The sequence below is a fragment of the Tamandua tetradactyla genome, chromosome 24 (assembly GCF_023851605.1).
Source record: "Tamandua tetradactyla isolate mTamTet1 chromosome 24, mTamTet1.pri, whole genome shotgun sequence".
In the NCBI taxonomy this organism is placed as follows: domain Eukaryota; kingdom Metazoa; phylum Chordata; class Mammalia; order Pilosa; family Myrmecophagidae; genus Tamandua; species Tamandua tetradactyla.
Window position 1 is genome coordinate 12,946,683 of NC_135350.1, and position 18,630 is coordinate 12,965,312.

Here is an 18,630-nt window from a genome sequence, read left to right on the forward strand (position 1 = left end):
AATACGTTTTTAGATAAATGAAAAACTCTTTTACAGTAACAAGATAAGGATCATCAAATAGAACTAATAGTGTCTTTCAGGACTGTTTACCTCTGGAAGACAGTTTTTTGATATTGATACAGAATTATAATAAACTTAAAGAAAAACAAAGTGTGCGATTAGTCTCTCCCAGGCAAAGTTCAATATTTTCACAAAAGAATATGAAAGTGAATGCAATATAAGAAATAACAGTCTGGATGATACTATAAACAACAAAAAAGTAGCACATTAAAATTATTTGAGAGGCTGACAGAGGGTAATAGAATATGAGAGAGAACTGAATATCTATATTGGGATAATACTACATTCATGTGAGATCAGAATTTATAACAGACATGAAATTTGACTCTTTAAGTAGTTACAACTCCAGCTAAGAACCTTATCAGGTGACAGAGGAAGATTCTCACAGAGTGAATTCCAGACCATGGTCTCTGAAACTTAAACCTGTGCTCATAATGTAATAATACCCTTGGGCTGGTCATGTGCATAGAATAAAAGATGATATGCCAGAAGCTATTGCTCAGAGGGGTAATTATAAGTTTGGAAACCAAAGAAATGATTTTACAAATGATCGAAAGATGCTGTCAATTACAATCACATGCTGCTGGCAGAATAATTTTTGTAAACCAAGACTTTAGACCAACCGAAAATCTGAGAGCTAAAGTTTTAAAAATCAACAGGATAGACAGCTTCACAAGGCACAGGGTCAAATATTAAGTACACTGAATGTGGCCAGAATAGTCAGTTGTACAAAAGCATGTACGATGGGAAGCATCCATGTAATATTTTTAAAATGCACATGCTTGGAACTAATACTACCTTGAGAGACCATTTCTCACCTGTCGGATTTGTAGTTATCCAAAAGTTGAACTACATAATCTATTGGCAAGACTTTGGGGAAGAAAGTTCTTTCATATATTGCTTGTGTACGCACTGGCAAGGGGATTGGGCAATATTAGGACAATTACATTTGCATTTGCCTTTTAACCCAGCCCACTTCTAGAAATAGATTCCAAAGGTACAGCAGCATAGGTAAATAAATAAAATATGTTTGTATGTACTCACACAGATATGAATAGATCTATGCACAATGCTATTCCTTTTCATAATGTTTTAATAGAAAAGACTTGTAATAACTCAAATGACCATAAGGGAACTGATAGAATAAATACTGGTGCATTTACAATGGAGTAATATGCAGCTATAATAAGGAATGAGAAATCCCTATTTATTTCTGTGAAGAGATTGCCCATTGCTAAGACAGAAAAAAAATCAGTTTGAAAAAAACTGTATACTATGAGGATAGGAATATATAAGCATATTTCCATATATTTAAAAATAGAGACTAAACCATAAAATAAAATACTTATGGTGGGGCGGGCCGCGGTGGCTCAGCGGGCAAGAGTGCTTGCCTGCCGTGCCGGAGGACCCCGGTTCGATTCCCGGCCCCAGCCCATGTAACAAACAAACAAACAAACAAAATATAATAAAACAAGAAAATGTTTAAAAAATGTTTCCCTTTCTTCCTCCCTTCCTTCCTTCTCTGTCTTTCCTTCCTTTCCTCCCTCTCTCTTTAAAAAAAAAAAAAAAAAATACTTATGGTGGAGGGAGGGAATAGGGTAGAAAGGACCAACATACATTGGCTTCTCTGAAGATACCTTGTAAATTTCATTTTGGAGCCCTGTAATGTTGCTTTGCATAGCTTTTTTTTAAAAGCAAAACAAAACAACATTTTAGAAAATAATCCTTAAAAACTAGAACATAATAGAGTAAATGAACTTAATTGTGCATCAAATCAGTAACATATCTACTCAGAGAAGAATTATATTCAAGTGACTTTGAAATGCATTAATTTGATGCTATATTTACAATGGTATACATCCTAAAGGCAAAAGGAACTGCAAGAGGATTTTAGCAATACTGCTGAAGTTGTTCTGAAACCATCAAAAATATATAGCAGTGAGCATGTGTTGGGAATGTTTGTGTTTCTTTCTTGTAATTTTTTTAATTAATAAAAAATTAAAAAATATATATATAGTAGGATAAAGTAAATAAGTAATTATATTAGTGAACTTAGAAACCAAGATTTTCATTTTAAGAGAAGAGAGATTACAAATGCAAACTTTTAGAAATTGATAGCCCAATAATCCTAAATTTGTACTGGGGACATCCAATTTTCTTTCAAAAAAAAAATAGATCCTTAGCTCTGATGCCAGGAAAGCTAGAAATAATGACTAACTCTGTGGCAGATTATCATTTCTCCATGTCATTTCTCATTTAAAGGAACCAGTGCTCCTTGAGAAATTGCCGATTCCAGCTCTAATATATGAAATGTACAGTATAAGCCTGCAAAGTATGTCCTACCAAATAACAAGGAAAGTATCAAAGACTTCTGGTGTCAGGAATCTTTTTGAAGAGGCTGCCACTGGCCAAAGAAGAGACAATTTGCACAACACTAAGGATAACAACTGTAATGGGTTGAAATATAACCCAGATGTTCAAAAATCCATGACTTCATAGTAATGCTTAATTTAAAAAGCATTCATTGGCTACCTTTGGAAGGTGTTAAGGAATCAACCCATCACTCTAAATATAAGAAAGCAAATGGATAAAAATCCAATTCTTAGCCTACCTTTACTATAAGAATTGTATCTCGAGGTAGACAAATAGTTGATGAAAATTATCCTTATAAAGGTATTCTAATTAGTGATTTAAAAGAAATAATAGTACTAGAATAAATCCATTTGGAACCCTCAATGAAATAATGAACCCTCAAGGAAATGATTGTTAATTTCATGCTAAAACCATCCATTGAAAGACTGTTGGGGCATTTTATAATGGATGAATGAGTACACTAACCAATCTTAGTATGACAGAAAGAGAAATAACTAGACATCATGTGTTTCTTGATGGAAATATAAACACACCTAAGTGTTCTTGCAAAAAATGTCAAAGCCGAATTTGATCAAGCTTTTTGATCTAACTACAAGTTTCCAAGAAGTACAGGATAGAAGAATATGACATCAAAGGGGTGCAATCAGCAAAATCCAGAATGTGAGAAACTTCACAAGGGGGGAAAAGGAGGAGAAAGAGCATATAGAATAAAAGAGAGAGAGAGAGAGAGCATTAGCAAGTAATCTAATATAACACATGGAACTTGTTTGGATACTTCTTCAAACAAATCAACTGTTTTGAAGAAAAAACTTTTTAAGATATTTGGAGAAATTTGAAAACTAATTGGATATTTGAGGTTAAGGAATTCTTCATTTTTTTTAGATGTAATATTAGTATTGAGGCTATGTCTGAAAACTGGATGTTCGATGATGGCAAGGAATTGCTAACTTTTATATATAATAATGTACCATAATTATGTTTGTCAAATGTTTATCCTTTACAATGGAATATATATGGATGAAGAAATAGGAAAAAGACATCTATATGCAAGTTTCTCAGTCCCCAAGGGTTCTGATTTAGTAGGTCTTGGGTAGAGCCCAGTCATTTATTGGGCTCTACTCAAAATAAAATAAAGCAATTTTATTTTGTTTTTCAAAAACAAAATAAAATAAAACTGCAAGATGATCTGAAGTCACACTGCTGATGGAGAACCACCAACCCACATCATATCACCTGAGAAATGTCACTGAAAAGGAAGGAAAGCAGAGCAGTGAATACTTGCTGCTGTGACTTGCCATGACATCGTTTCCCATCCGGAAGCAGAACAAATCCTACGGGGCACGTACAATAATAGGATCCAGGGATGTTTTCACACCCAAGAGTACAGCCATGATTCCAAAAGGCACATTCGTTGACATCTACACAATGACAAAGTCAAAATGGACTGATGGTTACTTTTGAGAAGAAATTGTGATCTAAGCCAGCACAAAGTAAGGTATCTCAAAGTTGGATATGCTGACCATAAAAAGACTGTTTTTGCTCCTCTAGCAAAAGTGAAAGAAGTCAGTTCAATGATCATGAAAGCTGTTTTTATTCCGTCACAGTTTACACTTTCAAATATGGGTTTACAAATAGAAATGACACTTGGAAAAAAGTAGTACTATTATTTCCTTGAAAACTTATAGCACACCATTTAAATCAGGGATTCCTGCAAGTTCTTCAAAAGGAAAGGACATTGCCTGCTGCTCGCCACCCTAGACTCCCCAGCAGCTTCAGCCTGGCTTAAGCACCAGGCTTCCAGTTCAGTAATAAAAGTAATACTACTATTTCCTTGAAAGCATATAGCATACCATTTAAATCAGGGATTCCTGCAGCTTTCACCCACCAGTCCCCACAGAAGCAACTGACAATAACTAACAGGGCAGATGCTAGATTTTTCCTGAGGTCTCACTAACCTCTGCCTTCCCAACTAATTTCACTGAAAGTGTGCTACAGCCACACAGTGGCTGGATTCTTTTCGTCATCAAATCATCAAGCCATCAAACCTCCCAGAAAAAAGGACACAGAATTTCTCCTGGGTTCATTAATCCAGGGCCTGGAATCTCAAAATAGGAGAAGCCCTGGAAAATCAGCCTTGGTTCAGTTTCTCAAGATTCCCAGTAGAATCTTAAGGAATGGGAAGTGGGAGTAACAAACCTTTTGTGAATCCTGTGAGAATTACAGAACCACTCCCCTGAGAAATTTGCATATGCTGAAACTGTGCATACAGTGATGTCCACTCAGAAACTCCTGCCTTATATCAACCCCTGAACAACCTATGAGAGTATCTGATCTGGAAATACAAGAAACAAAGAAAACCTGGAGGAAGTATAGGATTATATGGGTTTGAAAACAGAAGAACATACTAAAATTGTTTTACTGAAAAGAAAAAAAAAAAAGTGGAATTTGTAGCTGGTTCCATGTTGAGGTTCCAGATGGAAGGACAAGTCCCTGCTTGGGTGGCTGTCCACATGCAGGCCCCACATTACCTTCACAGTACTGCCCGTCTTGGCTTAAAGTATATCCTCTTGCACAAGTGCACAGATGGGACTTGGGGTCTTGTCCACAGACACTGTCTCTGCAGTTTCCTCTCCTCGATTTGCAAAGTTTCTGATCTAAAAGAGAAGAGGGTTTATTTGGAGAGGAGGCTCATTTTGACAAGGGATGATGCTTGATCTTGTTCTGGTTCCTAAGAAGTGGAACTCCTTGAGATGTCAGTAGAAGCAGTGTCTCTCACTGCAGTGGCAAACCTGTAGGTTCAGATAGTATTAGCCCGAATTCCCCAGCATACCAAAGCCCATTTGGTTCTCTAATTGTATTACTCCTACATTATTCTCAGAATAGGGCTTCCTAATTGGCTGAAGATGTCATTGGCTGGGTTCCAAACACTGAGCACAACTTATTAGCTTTGTCATTCTGATTTACTTTTATCCAAAAATTAATGTTAAATACATAGACAAAAATTCTTAAAATGAATTATCTGTTGAGGAACTCAACAAAGGTTTAAACCTAAGAACATTGTTTCTTAAATATAGTATTTATAGGTCAAATTTATGTGATATTTAGCTATTTTTAGGGTCATTACTCAAAGAACATCTTTCAGACTTAATATATACTGTTGCCATATGTCTTATCTTCAAATTTCTGAGTTTATGGTTGCCAGCATTCCATGTGTTACAGAATATCTCAGGGTAAATAGTAAAATCTGCTCAATGAAGTGAATGCTTGGGTTAAATTAGTGAAATATATTCACCAACAAATGGCTGACATGGCATCTTCAATTTTCAGAGCCAGAGTCAAGGGCTAACCTATTAACATGTATAGCCCTTTAAAAGAAGTTAAGATTCTTGTGCCTTTTACTCCTTCTTGTTTTTGCCAATTATAACCATGTCAGGGCCTTAGTAAAATTCTATGGGGAATACAGAGGTAAAGCTTGAGTCCATGGACAGAGGCCTAGGAAGCCAGCAGATATGGAGGTGAGGGCTCTGCCAAGAAGTGAAGGCCAGAGAAGACTTGGGACATTGAACCTAAAGTCCTTGGCATGGCTGAACTCATCGAGAGGTCTGTGTATAAGGAGAAGGGCCAAGGAGCTGAGAGGAGGACTGCTGAGAACAGCAGGGGTGCTGTGATGGGCAAAGGAAGTACTAGCACAAGCCTGAGAAATGCAGTCAGAGGGCTGAGGCTCCAAGCAGATTTTTTTCTCTATCTGCTTATCTATTTATAAAATGCCTCCTCAATAAGACTTTTCCCATTTCCTTCCATCTGACCACTGAACACTTCTCTTGACCAATAACAGTAAGATACAGTTAGAAATATATTCTTGTCCCTCTCGAAAAGGACACCAAGTGTGCACCAGGATGACCAGAAATCACCAGTAGAGCATGTCACCCTCTAGAGATTTTGTCCTTTAGTTTTTGGCTAGACTCACTCAGCACAATGTTCTTTAGGTCCATCCATGTTATTACATGCTTCATAAGTTTATCCTGCCTTAAAGCTGCATAATATTCCATCATATGTATATACCACAGTTTGTTTAGCCACTCGTCTGTTGATGGACATTTTGGCTGTTTCCATCTCTTTGCAATTGTAAATAACGCTGCTATAAACATTGGTGTGCAAATGTCCGTTTGTGTCTTTGCCCTTAAGTCCTTTGAGTAGATTCCCAGCAATGGTATTGCTGGGTCATATGGCAATTCTATATTCAGCTTTTTGAGGAACCGCCAAACTGCCTTCCACAGTGGTTGCACTATTTGACATTCCCACCAACAGTGGATAAGTGTGCCTCTTTCTCCGCATCCTCTCCAGCACTTGTCATTTTCTGTTTTGTTGATAATGGCTATTCTGGTGGGTGTGAGATGATATCTCATTGTGGTTTTGATTTGCATTTCTCTAATGGCCAGGGACATTGAGCATCTCTTCATGTGCCTTTTGGCCATTTGTATTTCCTCTTCTGAGAAGTGTCTGTTCAAGTCTTTTTCCCATTTTGTAATTGGGTTGGCTGTCTTTTTGTTGTTGAGTTGAACAATCTCTTTATAAATTCTGGATACTAGACCTTTATCTGATATGTCATTTCCAAATATTGTCTCCCATTGTGTAGGCTGTCTTTCTACTTTCTTGATGAAGTTCTTTGATGCACAAAAGTGTTTAATTTTGAGGAGCTCCCATTTATTTATTTCCTTCTTCAGTGCTCTTGCTTTAGGTTTAAGGTCCATAAAACCGCCTCCAATTGTAAGATTCATAAGATATCTCCCTACATTTTCCTCTAACTGTTTTATGGTCTTAGACCTAATGTTTAGATCTTTGATCCATTTTGAGTTAACTTTTGTATAGGGTGTGAGATATGGGTCTTCTTTCATTCTTTTGCATATGGATATCCAGTTCTCTAGGCACCATTTATTGAAGAGACTGTTCTGTCACAGGTGAGTTGGCTTGACTGCCTTATCAAAGATCAAATGTCTATAGATGAGAGGGTCTATATCTGAGCACTCTATTCGATTCCATTGGTTGATATATCTATCTTTATGCCAATACCATGCTGTTTTGACCACTGTGGCTTCATAATATGCCTTAAAGTCAGGCAGCATGAGACCTCCAGCTTCGTTTTTTTTCCTCAAGATGTTTTTAGCAATTCGGGGCACCCTGCCCTTCCAGATAAATTTGCTTATTGGTTTTTCTATTTCTGAAAAATAAGTTGTTGGGATTTTGATTGGTATTGCATTGAATCTGTAAATCAATTTAGGTAGAATTGACATCTTAACTATATTTAGTCTTCCAATCCATGAACACGGTATGCCCTTCCATCTGTTTAGGTCTTCTGTGATTTCTTTTAACAGTTTTTTGTAGTTTTCTTTGTATAGGTCTTTTGCCTCTTTAGTTAAATTTATTCCTAGGTATTTTATTCTTTTAGTTGCAATTGTAAATGGGATTCGTTTCTTGATTTCCCCCTCAGCTTGTTCATTACTAGTGTATAGAAATGCTACAGATTTTTGAATGTTGATTTTGTAACCTGCTACTTTGCTGTACTCATTTATTAGCTCTAGTAGTTTTGTTGTGGATTTTTCCGGGTTTTCGATGCATAGTATCGTATCATCTGCAAACAGTGATAGTTTTACTTCTTCCTTTCCAATTTTGATACGATGTATTTCTTTGTCTTGTCTAATTGCTCTGGCTAGAACCTCCAACACGATGTTCAATAATAGTGATGATAATGGACATCCTTGTCTTGTTCCTGATCTTAGGGGGAAAGTTTTCAATTTTTCCCCATTGAGGATGATATTAGCTGTGGGTTTTTCATATATTCCCTCTATCATTTTAAGGAAGTTCCCTTGTATTCCTATCTTTTGAAGTGTTTTCAACAGGAAAGGATGTTGAATCTTGTCAAATGCCTTCTCTGCATCAATTGAGATGATCATGTGATTTTTCTGCTTTGATTTGTTGATATGGTGTATTACATTAATTGATTTTCTTATGTTGAACCATCCTTGCATACCTGGGATGAATCCTACTTGGTCATGATGTATAATTCTTTTAATGTGTTGTTGGATACGATTTGCTAGAATTTTATTGAGGATTTTTGCATCTATATTCATTAGAGAGATTGGTCTGTAGTTTTCTTTTTTTGTAATATCTTTGCCTGGTTTTGGTATGAGGGTGATGTTGGCTTCATAGAATGAATTAGGTAGTTTTCCCTCCACTTCGATTTTTTTTGAAGAGTTTGAGGAGAGTTGGTACTAATTCTTTCTGGAATGTTCGGTAGAATTCACATGTGAAGCCATCTGGTCCTGGACTTTTCTTTTTAGGAAGCTTTTGAATGACTAATTCAATTTCTTTACTTGTGATTGGTTTGTTGAGGTCATCTATTTCTTCTTGAGTCAAAGCTGGTTGTTCATGTCTTTCCAGGAACCCGTCCATTTCATCTAAATTGTTGTATTTATTAGCATAAAGTTGTTCATAGTATCCTGTTATTACCTCCTTTATTTCTGTGAGGTCAGTAGTTATGTCTCCTCTTCCATTTCTGTTCTTATTTATTTGCATCCTCTCTCTTCTTCTTTTTGTCAATCTTGCTAAGGGCCCATCAATCTTATTGATTTTCTCATAGAACCAACTTCTGGTCTTATTGATTTTCTCTATTGTTTTCATGTTTTCAATTTCATTTATTTCTGCTCTGATCTTTGTTATTTCTTTCCTTTTGCTTGCTTTGGGATTAGTTTACTGTTCTTTCTCCAGTTCTTCCAAGTGGACAGTTAATTCCTGCATTTTTGCCTTTTCTTCTTTTCTGATATAGGCATTTAGGGCAATAAATTTCCCTCTTAGCACTGCCTTTGCTGCGTCCCATAAGTTTTGATATGTTGTGTTTTCATTTTCATTCGCCTCGAGGTATTTACTAATTTCTCTTCTAATTTCTTCCTTGACCCACTCGTTGTTTAAGAGTGTGTTGTTGAGCCTCCACGTATTTGTGAATTTTCTGGCACTCTGCCTATTATTGATTTCCAACTTCATTCCTTTATGATCCGAGAAAGTGTTGTGTATGATTTCAATCTTTTTAAATTTGTTGAGACTTGCTTTGTGACCCAGCATATGGTCTATCTTTGAGAATTATCCATGAGCACTTGAGAAAAAGGTGTATCCTGCTGTTGTGGGATATAATGTCCTATAAATGTCTGTTAAGTCTAGCTCATTTATAGTAATATTCAGATTCTCTATTTCTTATTGATCCTCTGTCTAGATGTTCTGTCCATTGATGAGAGTGGTGAATTGAAGTCTCCAACTATTATGGTATATGTGTCTATTTCCCATTTCAGTGTTTGCAGTGTATTCCTCACGTATTTTGGGGCATTCTGATTTGGTGCATAAATATTTATGATTGTTATGTCTTCTTGTTTAATTGTTCCTTTTATTAGTATATAGTGTCCTTCTTTGTCTCTTTTAACTGTTTTACATTTGAAGTCTAACTTGTTGGATATTAGTATAGCTACTCCTGCTCTTTTCTGGTTGTTATTTGCATGAAATATCTTTTCCCAACCTTTCACTTTCAACCTATGTTTATCTTTGGGTCTAAGATGTGTTTCCTGTAGACAGCATATAGAAGGATCCTGTTTTTTAATCCATTCTGCTCGTCTATGTCTTTTGATTGGGGAATTTAGTCCATTAACATTTAGCATTATTACTGTTTGGATAATATTTTCCTCTAACATTTTACCTTTTGTATTATATATATCATATCTGATTTTCCTTCTTTCTACACTCTTCTCCATACCTCTCTCTTCTGTCTTTTTGTATCTGACTCTAGTGCTCCCTTTAGTATTTCTTGCAGAGCTGGTCTCTTGGTCACAAATTCTCTCAGTGACTTTTTGTCTGAGAATGTTTTAATTTCTCCCTCATTTTTGAAGGGCAATTTTGCTGGATATAGGAGTCTTGGTTGGCAGTTTTTCTCTTTTAGTAATTTAAATATATCATCCCACTGTCTTCTAGCCTCCATGGTTTCTGCTGAGAAATCTACACATAGTCTTATTGGGTTTCCCTTGTATGTGATGGATTGTTTTTCTCTTGCTGCTTTCAAGTTCCTCTCTTTCTCTTTGACCTCTGACATTCTAACTAGTAAGTGTCTTGGAGAACGCCTATTTGGGTCTTATCTCTTTGGGGTGTGCTGCACTTCTTGGATCTGTAATTTTAGGTCTTTCATAAGAGTTGGGAAATTTTCAGTGATAATTTCTTCCATTAGTTTTTCTCCTCCTTTTCCCTTCTCTTCTCCTTCTGGGACACCCACAACACGTATATTTGTGCGGTTCATATTGTCCTTGTGTTCCCTGATACCCTGTTCAAATTTTTCCATTCTTTTCCTGATAGTTTCTGTTTCTTTTTGGAATTCAGATGTCCCATCCTCCAAATCACTAAATCTATCTTCTGTCCCTTTAAATCTATCATTGTAGGTATCCATTGTTTTTTCCATCTTTTCTACTTTATCCTTCACTTCCATAAGTTCTGTGATTTGTTTTCTGTTTTTCTATTTCTTCTTTTTGTTCAGCCCATGTCTTCTTCATGTCCTCCCTCAATTTATCGATTTCTTTTTTGAAGAGGTTTTCCATTTCTTTTCGTATATTCAGCATTAGTTGTCTCAGCTCCTGTATCTCATTTGAACTATTGGTTTGTTCCTTTGACTGGGCCATATATTCAATTTTTTGAGCATTATCCATTATCTTCTCCTGGCGTCTGGGCATTTAGTCAGATTTCCCTGGGTGCTGGACCCAACAATTTGGAAGATTTTTCTCTGAACTCTCTGGGATCTGTTTTTCTTATCCTGCCCAGTAGGTGGCACTCGTGGCACACGTTTGTCTGTGGGTCCCACCAGTAAAAGGTGCTGTGGGTCCTTTAACTTTGGAAAACTCTCGCCATCAGGGAGGTTCACCAGCCGAAGCGGCTTGGAAGAGTGCCAGCCGGCCCAGGGTCCGAACGCGGGGAGGGTTGCCGGCCGCCGCAGCCCGGGAGAGCGCCCGTCCGAATTTCCTAATCGGCCTGGGGCGCCAAGCGTGGTGGGAGGGCACCAGCCACCTCAGCCCGCCCGTGAGAGTGCACCGTTCCCGGGGAGTCATGTGTTTGGAAGGGCCCCCCCCGTCACCGTTCTCCGCGCCCTGGTGATTTCCGATCCAATTCTCTCAGTTGTTCTGGGGGGCCGCGCGTGGTGTGGGCGCCAGCCGCTGCAGCTTGAGGGGACCGCCTGTCCAATTCTCCCAGCCGGCCCAGGGAGGGGGAAGGGAGTGACTCTGGCCACTTGCCGCCCCACCCGGTGAAGCCCGCGCCCCTCGGCGATCTCACCGGAGCGGGTTCTCTCAGCCAGTCAGCCGTTCCAGGGTGGGGTACGCTGTCTTTTTGATCTCTGTCGGGGCTCTTGGAGCTGTTCTGTATCGTTTCTACTCCCCTAGTAGCTGTTCTGGAGGAGGAACTAAGATCCGTGCGTCTTACTAAGCCACCATCTTCTCCCCCTCTAGAGATTTTGATCTCTAGATTTTAAAAGGCTCAGGAATTTTTTTTTTTTTAAGACATTTTAAACAGAATCCAGTGTGACTCCAATGTTGAAAGCCTCCATGCCCCATACTGAGAAACACGGGCCTAATGGTCTGTTTCCACCTTCATCTTAGTTTCCAATATCCCTTTTTAGCTAGTCCGTATTATTTCTTTAGATATTTTGGGCTTTTTTCCCCAGCTCTCTTGAGAAGATTAAATGCATAATAATCTTGCCAATGTATTCACTACCATTGCAATATTATCTGCTGACTCAGTAAAGAATTACAATGAATAGTCTTTGGTATTTTTATTCCCAAAAGTTTTTTTGCATGTTTTTCATTTATGGTTTTACACCAATTATGAATTTACAGTTATATTGTTTTCAATATTTCTATATGCTTCACTTAAACTATGAAGATTTCAATTTAAAACAATAAAAATAAAATAATCCACCCCTGAGGGATGGGAGAAAAAAATATGGAACTATTAAACCTTACCATCAGGGAATCCCCTGATACTGTGATACTGTGTCAAACTTTAGGGACACCCAAATCAATATGCCATGCCCTTGATCATGAGGTTTACTCTCGTGAAGCTTATGTAGGTAGCGGAGAAGCTCAGACTATCTATAGGCACGCCTGAGTTACTTCTGGAGGACCTCCGTTGTTGCTCAGATGTGGCCTCAGTCTCTCTAAGCCCAACTCTGCAAGTGAAATCATTGTCCTCCCCGCTACATGAGACATGATATTCCGGGTTGAAAGTCTCCCTGGCAACATGGGAGATGACTCCCAGCGATGAATCCAGACCTGACACCGTGGGATCAACAATTCCATCCTAACCAAAAGGGGGAAAAGAAGTATAATTAATAAAGTATCAATGGCAGAGAGAGTTCAAATAGAGTTGAGAGGCTACTCTGGAGGTTGCTGTTATGCAAGCTTCAGTTAGACCTTGCTACCTATCGTAACCTGCCAACCCCCAACCAGGACCATTCCAGCCAATCCTAAAGAACACCTAGGGCAATTTATAAGATTCCACAAGGGTTCCATGCACTAGAGTAACTTTCCAGAAACCTACAACCTCCAGATGGGTCCCTGGACCAGATAAGTCCTGAAACCTTAGCCCAGCCTCTCCAGCACATCAGATAGTTCCACCTCCCTACCCCATATGAGTGACAGACCCTTCCAATGTAGAAAATTTAGAATTGCCATAGGTAAACACCCCTAAAGAGAAGGATGGAAAGATCAAAGGTGATGGTGGCATTATACAGAGAACACAGGATTTAACAAATGAATATGAATGTTGAATCATTAAATTGATATCTCTTTTAGTCTCCAGAATCTTAGAGCAGCTAGAAGTAAAAATCTAAACTTGTGAAATTGTGACCCATGTCAAAAATATGTTCTACCATTAATTGTGGTGCTGTGCTTTGAAATTTATAGCTTTTTTGTATATATGTTATTTTTCACAAAAAAATAAGGATAAAAAAGTCATTTTTATGATAAAAAATATTTAAGCCCTCTACCCTCCTATATTCTGGAGCAGCTAGAAGGAAAAATCTGAGAGGATCATATGGTAGCCCATGACAAATTCTGGGATCTGTCCTGTAACTACTTGTTGAAAAGTGCTTTGAAAACGATTGCTTTTTTATTTCTTTGCTTTGTATATATGTTATACTATACAATGAAAATAAAAAAAAAAAGATGTTCCAAATTTTAAGAGTAGATGACAAAAATTTGAAACCTTTAAATTTCTTGGAAACAAAATGTACCAACTTCAAATTTCTAACAAAAAAAAGAAAGAAACATAATTTTTAAAACTTCATTTATTATAAACAATAGACAATTATTATAAACAATTAGAAAATGACAACAAAAAATCCAGAAAGATCTGACTTGGCCTTTTGTTAGCACCAAGATGCTACCACTTTCTTGAGGTAACAGCAAATTGGGGGGGTGTTTCCTCACCCCCTTCCTATAAATGCCCCTTATAAAAATCTTTCCAAACCCTGTGTGGGACAACAACTGGCACAAGAATCAGGAAAACTGAGTTCTGTCTCAGTTCTATCTTTTACAGTGAGTCACTTTTTCTCTTTGGCCTTGGTTTGCCTCATCTCTGAAATAAAAGCATTGAAATACATATTTCCTGAGAATCCTCACTTAAAAAGTTCTACGGTTCCAAACCAAATTAAAGTTTTGTGGTAAATACTTTTAAGTCAACACCTCTAAGGATTCTCAAATCTTAACAACTGCTTAAAGTATGTGAATGGCGATTTGAGCTGACTAATGAAGAAAGCAATGTCTGAGGGTACAGAAAATTTTCAACCCTTCTCCAATATCCAATATTATTCATTTTTTTCATTTCTTGACTTTCTACCATTCTGCTGGTTTAAGTTCTTGTAATCTCTCAACTGGGCTTCGGTTTGTTCTTATCGTCATCATTAGCATCACCTTATGATTATGTATATGCATCTTTTCCCCATTAATTGACAAGCCTCTGAGGAGGAGGCATGTATGTGCCTTAAGGCATGTACGTGTTCACAGTCCCACTAGTTGGTACTTAACAGAGTGTCTGTACATAGCAGGCATGCAACAAACAGGTGGGGAAGAGATGCACAAAAACCTGTGGCATGTCACCTGCAACCTAAAGCCCTTATTTCATCTTTGCTTAAATATCCAGTCTACTTCCGAGTTTGAACTAAAACAGATTGTCAGACTATGCTAGCCCAGTACTCTTTCCACTACACCATGCTGCAGATGGCGCTAATGAGACTACTTAACAACATACGTCCCTCCTCCACGATTAGCAGACGCAGGAAAGGAACCACCATTCTCCTCTGAATGGCTGTGCTGCTGTTGTGACCTGATTTCCGACACCGAACACTTTAAAAGATCATTTTAGGAAGGGGGGCTATACTTTTGCTTAATCTTTCTAATCTTCTGCTGTTCGCTGCTTCAAAATAGGCCAGGCTAGCGCTCAGAATGCCGCAGCTGACCTCAGATGAACGCCCCTTTGCAGATCCCTGGAGTGGGGCTTAATCACCTCTGAGATTGAATTAAAGCTCCTAATCGCGGGGTTAACGTCCAGTACCAAGTGCATCCTTCAATAACTGCCGGTCTCGGAGACACAGGCACACGTGAGCTTTACTACCCCTGAGTAAATCTATAAATGTTACCCTAGCCCAGTTCTGGAGTAACGCACATGGGATCCACGTCCTGCTTTTCTTCACTGATCAGATCTTTTTTTCTACCTTGAATACAGTGCAAGACTCACGTCATAAACAAAGGCCTTTCTAGTCCCTTCCATTCATCCTTCTTGTAACTAAACAGCACTCCTAATATTCAGCACACAACAGTAAAAATTTGAATAGCACTTTAAAAAGTATTTATGTTCTCATATTTAATTTTCACTACAAGGCTTCAAGTAATGCACTGCAAATAATAACTTCCCATTTTACAGGTTAGGAAATAGTGCCTCCTCAAGGCTCACTTAGGTAGGAAGGACTGAAACTAGAACTCAAGCCCAGGTCTTCTGATTGCAGACCCCACTTCTTTACCATATGTAAGTATAGGTATAAATAGGTTATAAGTCTACAAATTTAAATAGAAACATAGTATACATATAAAGAGATATATTACTAGGATAATATCACTTATATATATTTCTATTAAAAAAAAACCATAGTTATCTTTCAGTATCATTTGTTGTCCTTCTCATTAGTGAGCACTCAGAATAAGTGATTGCCTCAACATCCTTAAAAAACTTCTGTAGCTGTAAATATGGCAGTTTATTCTTGTTCGTTAACAGAAATAGGAGGACAGAAATATAAGAATGGCCATTCTGTGCTATCGGAATCTCTAATAATTGTAAACAACAACAACAAAAAGTACCCAGCCAGAATTCAATTACTTCATGTCCTTACACATCTAAACCCTTCTAAGAATCAGAAAGTAAATAAGCCAACAGGCTCCGAGCAAGAAAAAAAAAAGGTTTTACTCTTAGACCAGCCTATCAGGACCACACTCAGTGTCTTCCTTGCTTTACACTTACTTCTGACAAGGTTGGCCAGCCCATAGGTGAGGATGAAAAACACATGGGACATGTCTCTTCCCCCATGACCACCCTCCCCTCACCCATGTTCACTAATTCTCAATGGCAGAAGGGGCTGCATGATTCCAGTGTGCTTTCCTGCTGAGCCCAGACAGAACCTCAACCTGCCATTCCAGACCATCAGTGCCAATGACTGGGAAACAGCCCTTGAAATGAACCAACTAGCCTTCTTCCCCATACAGACCAAGAGCCTCAAATCAGAGTTTCTCCTAGCGAAAATGGTACAATTTGAGCATCAAATTGATAAAACCTGAAATGAATAGACACATGTCAAATATTTTTAAACCCAAAAGGTCACCTTTCAAGGATACTGGAGCACCAGCCCTTTATTCTGAAAGCAGGTAGATGAAGGGAAAGGATCAAACATTTAATTTACCGTTTCTCTAAAACTATACCTCATGGCAATCATACAGCTAATGTGGAAAAGTTCTTCTTTATATAAGAACTCCAGGTAACAAACACATAAGCAATGATAGAATGTCATCATTCTGAACCTCTAATGAAAAAAATGAATCTAGACAGTGATAATCAATAGCTTCTAAGACCATTATGTTAGAGACTGATGGGAATCTTTAAAATGGTTCAAAATGAACAGGTTGACAACACCTAAACCCACTGATTGGTCTTGAACATCACAAAAAGAATGAGAACCAGTTATTAAGTTTCTCTTGATGTAGTACAAGTAGAAGTATACAATACCACCTATAATGCATTCATGCAAAAAAATCTAAAACTGATCATTCTTCTAGACTACCAGTTTATAGAAATACAGAGAGTAGAAAACATGTTAAATGACACCAAGGGGCTATAGTCTACAAACTCCAGAATGTGGAAAATTCTACAGGACAGATAATCTGGGTTCTTTAACAAGCAAATGGCAAGGAAAAGCTTTGGATGAGAACATAGGAGAGGCCACAGCCAGGCACGTTAAAACCAGCAAGAAAGGGAAGTAAACAAGAAAGAAGAGAGAAAAGTGATAAAGAGCGCATCTTTATTGAAAAGGCATTTCAAATGGCAACCATTTGGTAACAAGGCAAGCCTGAACTATAAACACAGTTATGCCGTAAACCAATTCTATGCTTGGTCCCAGTGGACCAGTGGTTTCCGGTCTCCTTGTAAATTTAATTCTGATCTGAAAAAAATGTCAATAACTATCTTTAAGTGGTGTTGGGAAGATACAGTATTCCAATAATATTAAAATTTCTATGAAAAATAACAGAACCTAGACTGTTTAAACAGACCATTTGAAATTATATGAAAAATGCTCATGTAATCTAGGATAATTCCTCTCTAGAAGTTTCCAAATAACCAAGGGTTTGCAATAATCAATTCAAGACGGATATTCTAGTAATGACATAATCAAAATGAATCAGTCCCACGTGGGCATTTCTAGCTACACTAATCACTTCTAATAAGCAGATACATTCCCAGGTAGAGCTAATTATCATCCTTGAATTCATAAAACTAAAGAAACTCAGCAAAAATTTTAGGCATTAAATGAATGCAAAGTATTTTACATATGCAAAGAATATGCTTTTTTTAAAAAAATTCTTTAGGAACTTAAAACTGGAATCTTCATTTAAAGGATAGAGAAGAAAGCAAACATATTTGGATCTTTTATAAAATAATACCTGTGAGCTATAAACTAATTGCACAATCCCCGGAAGTTGAGCTTGAAAGATTGTCTCTAGCATTGTATGCAAAGATGCTCTCAAACTGACTCTGAAATTCATATAATAGAAAAGGTATCAGGGCAGCCAGAAAAGCACTTTTACCTAATAAGTTTAATCATGCCAACAAAATGTAAGATGAATTTGGTGTCTGTTTTCAGACATTCAGGAGAAAAGTGGTTGTCTGCGTGTGCACACACACGTGAGTTTTTGAGTTTCTGAAATGGAAAAAATAAAAAGAGAGAAAAATAAAGTTTTCATCCTGCTCTGTTCACACTGATGAGTTGTGCATAGACAATGAAATGCCAAAATACATGTTTTCCTGAAACAAATAAGGCAAGTCTAAGATATGAAATGATAGATAATTGTCAAAGTGTAATTTGGATAGAAGCCTTTTGTTGGTGCGACCTTGAACAAGTATTGTCACATCTCTAAACCTTGACTTTTTAAACTATGAAGTGGTACTAAGTAACACACTGATAATTGTGAAGATTAAATGAGATAATCTAGGTAAAAACCAGAGCAGATAATTCTGTCCACACTCAAAACATAACTATGGCTATTTTTATTATTTGACAGGAATGCAGTAAGTACTTAGATATTATATGTCTTTAAAACTTGTTTTTTATTGGCATTACCTAGGGAAGAGAATCCCAAAAGAGTGCTTTTTTGTTCATTGTTTCAATTATTATTTACTAAATGTCCCCTAGGCACTGGGGGACATAAGACTAGGGAAGTTTAGGAAGACAAACAATTATAACAAGCATGTAAGTGCTATGGGAAAGGGGAGATCTTTCTCTGAGAGCGCAAAGCTGGAACCGCTCTCCTAGGCTTACCGTGGGTCAGGGAAGTATTCCTGAAGGAAGTAATGTAGGAGCTA

The 18,630-nt window shown here is 37.6% G+C and overlaps 1 protein-coding gene across 3 annotated transcripts in view; it reads right to left on the reverse strand.

The window, feature by feature from the left end:
• Positions 1 to 18,630, reverse strand: part of EGF (epidermal growth factor) — a 141,863-nt gene that overhangs the window by 77,660 nt on the left and 45,573 nt on the right. For all 3 annotated transcript variants that reach the window (XM_077142552.1, XM_077142551.1, XM_077142553.1), the window contains 2 exons: positions 4,962 to 5,087; positions 3,729 to 3,851 (listed from right to left, as the gene is read on the reverse strand). In XM_077142552.1, the coding sequence (XP_076998667.1) occupies positions 3,729 to 3,851; positions 4,962 to 5,087 (249 nt within the window). The remainder of the gene's footprint in view (positions 1 to 3,728; positions 3,852 to 4,961; positions 5,088 to 18,630) is intronic.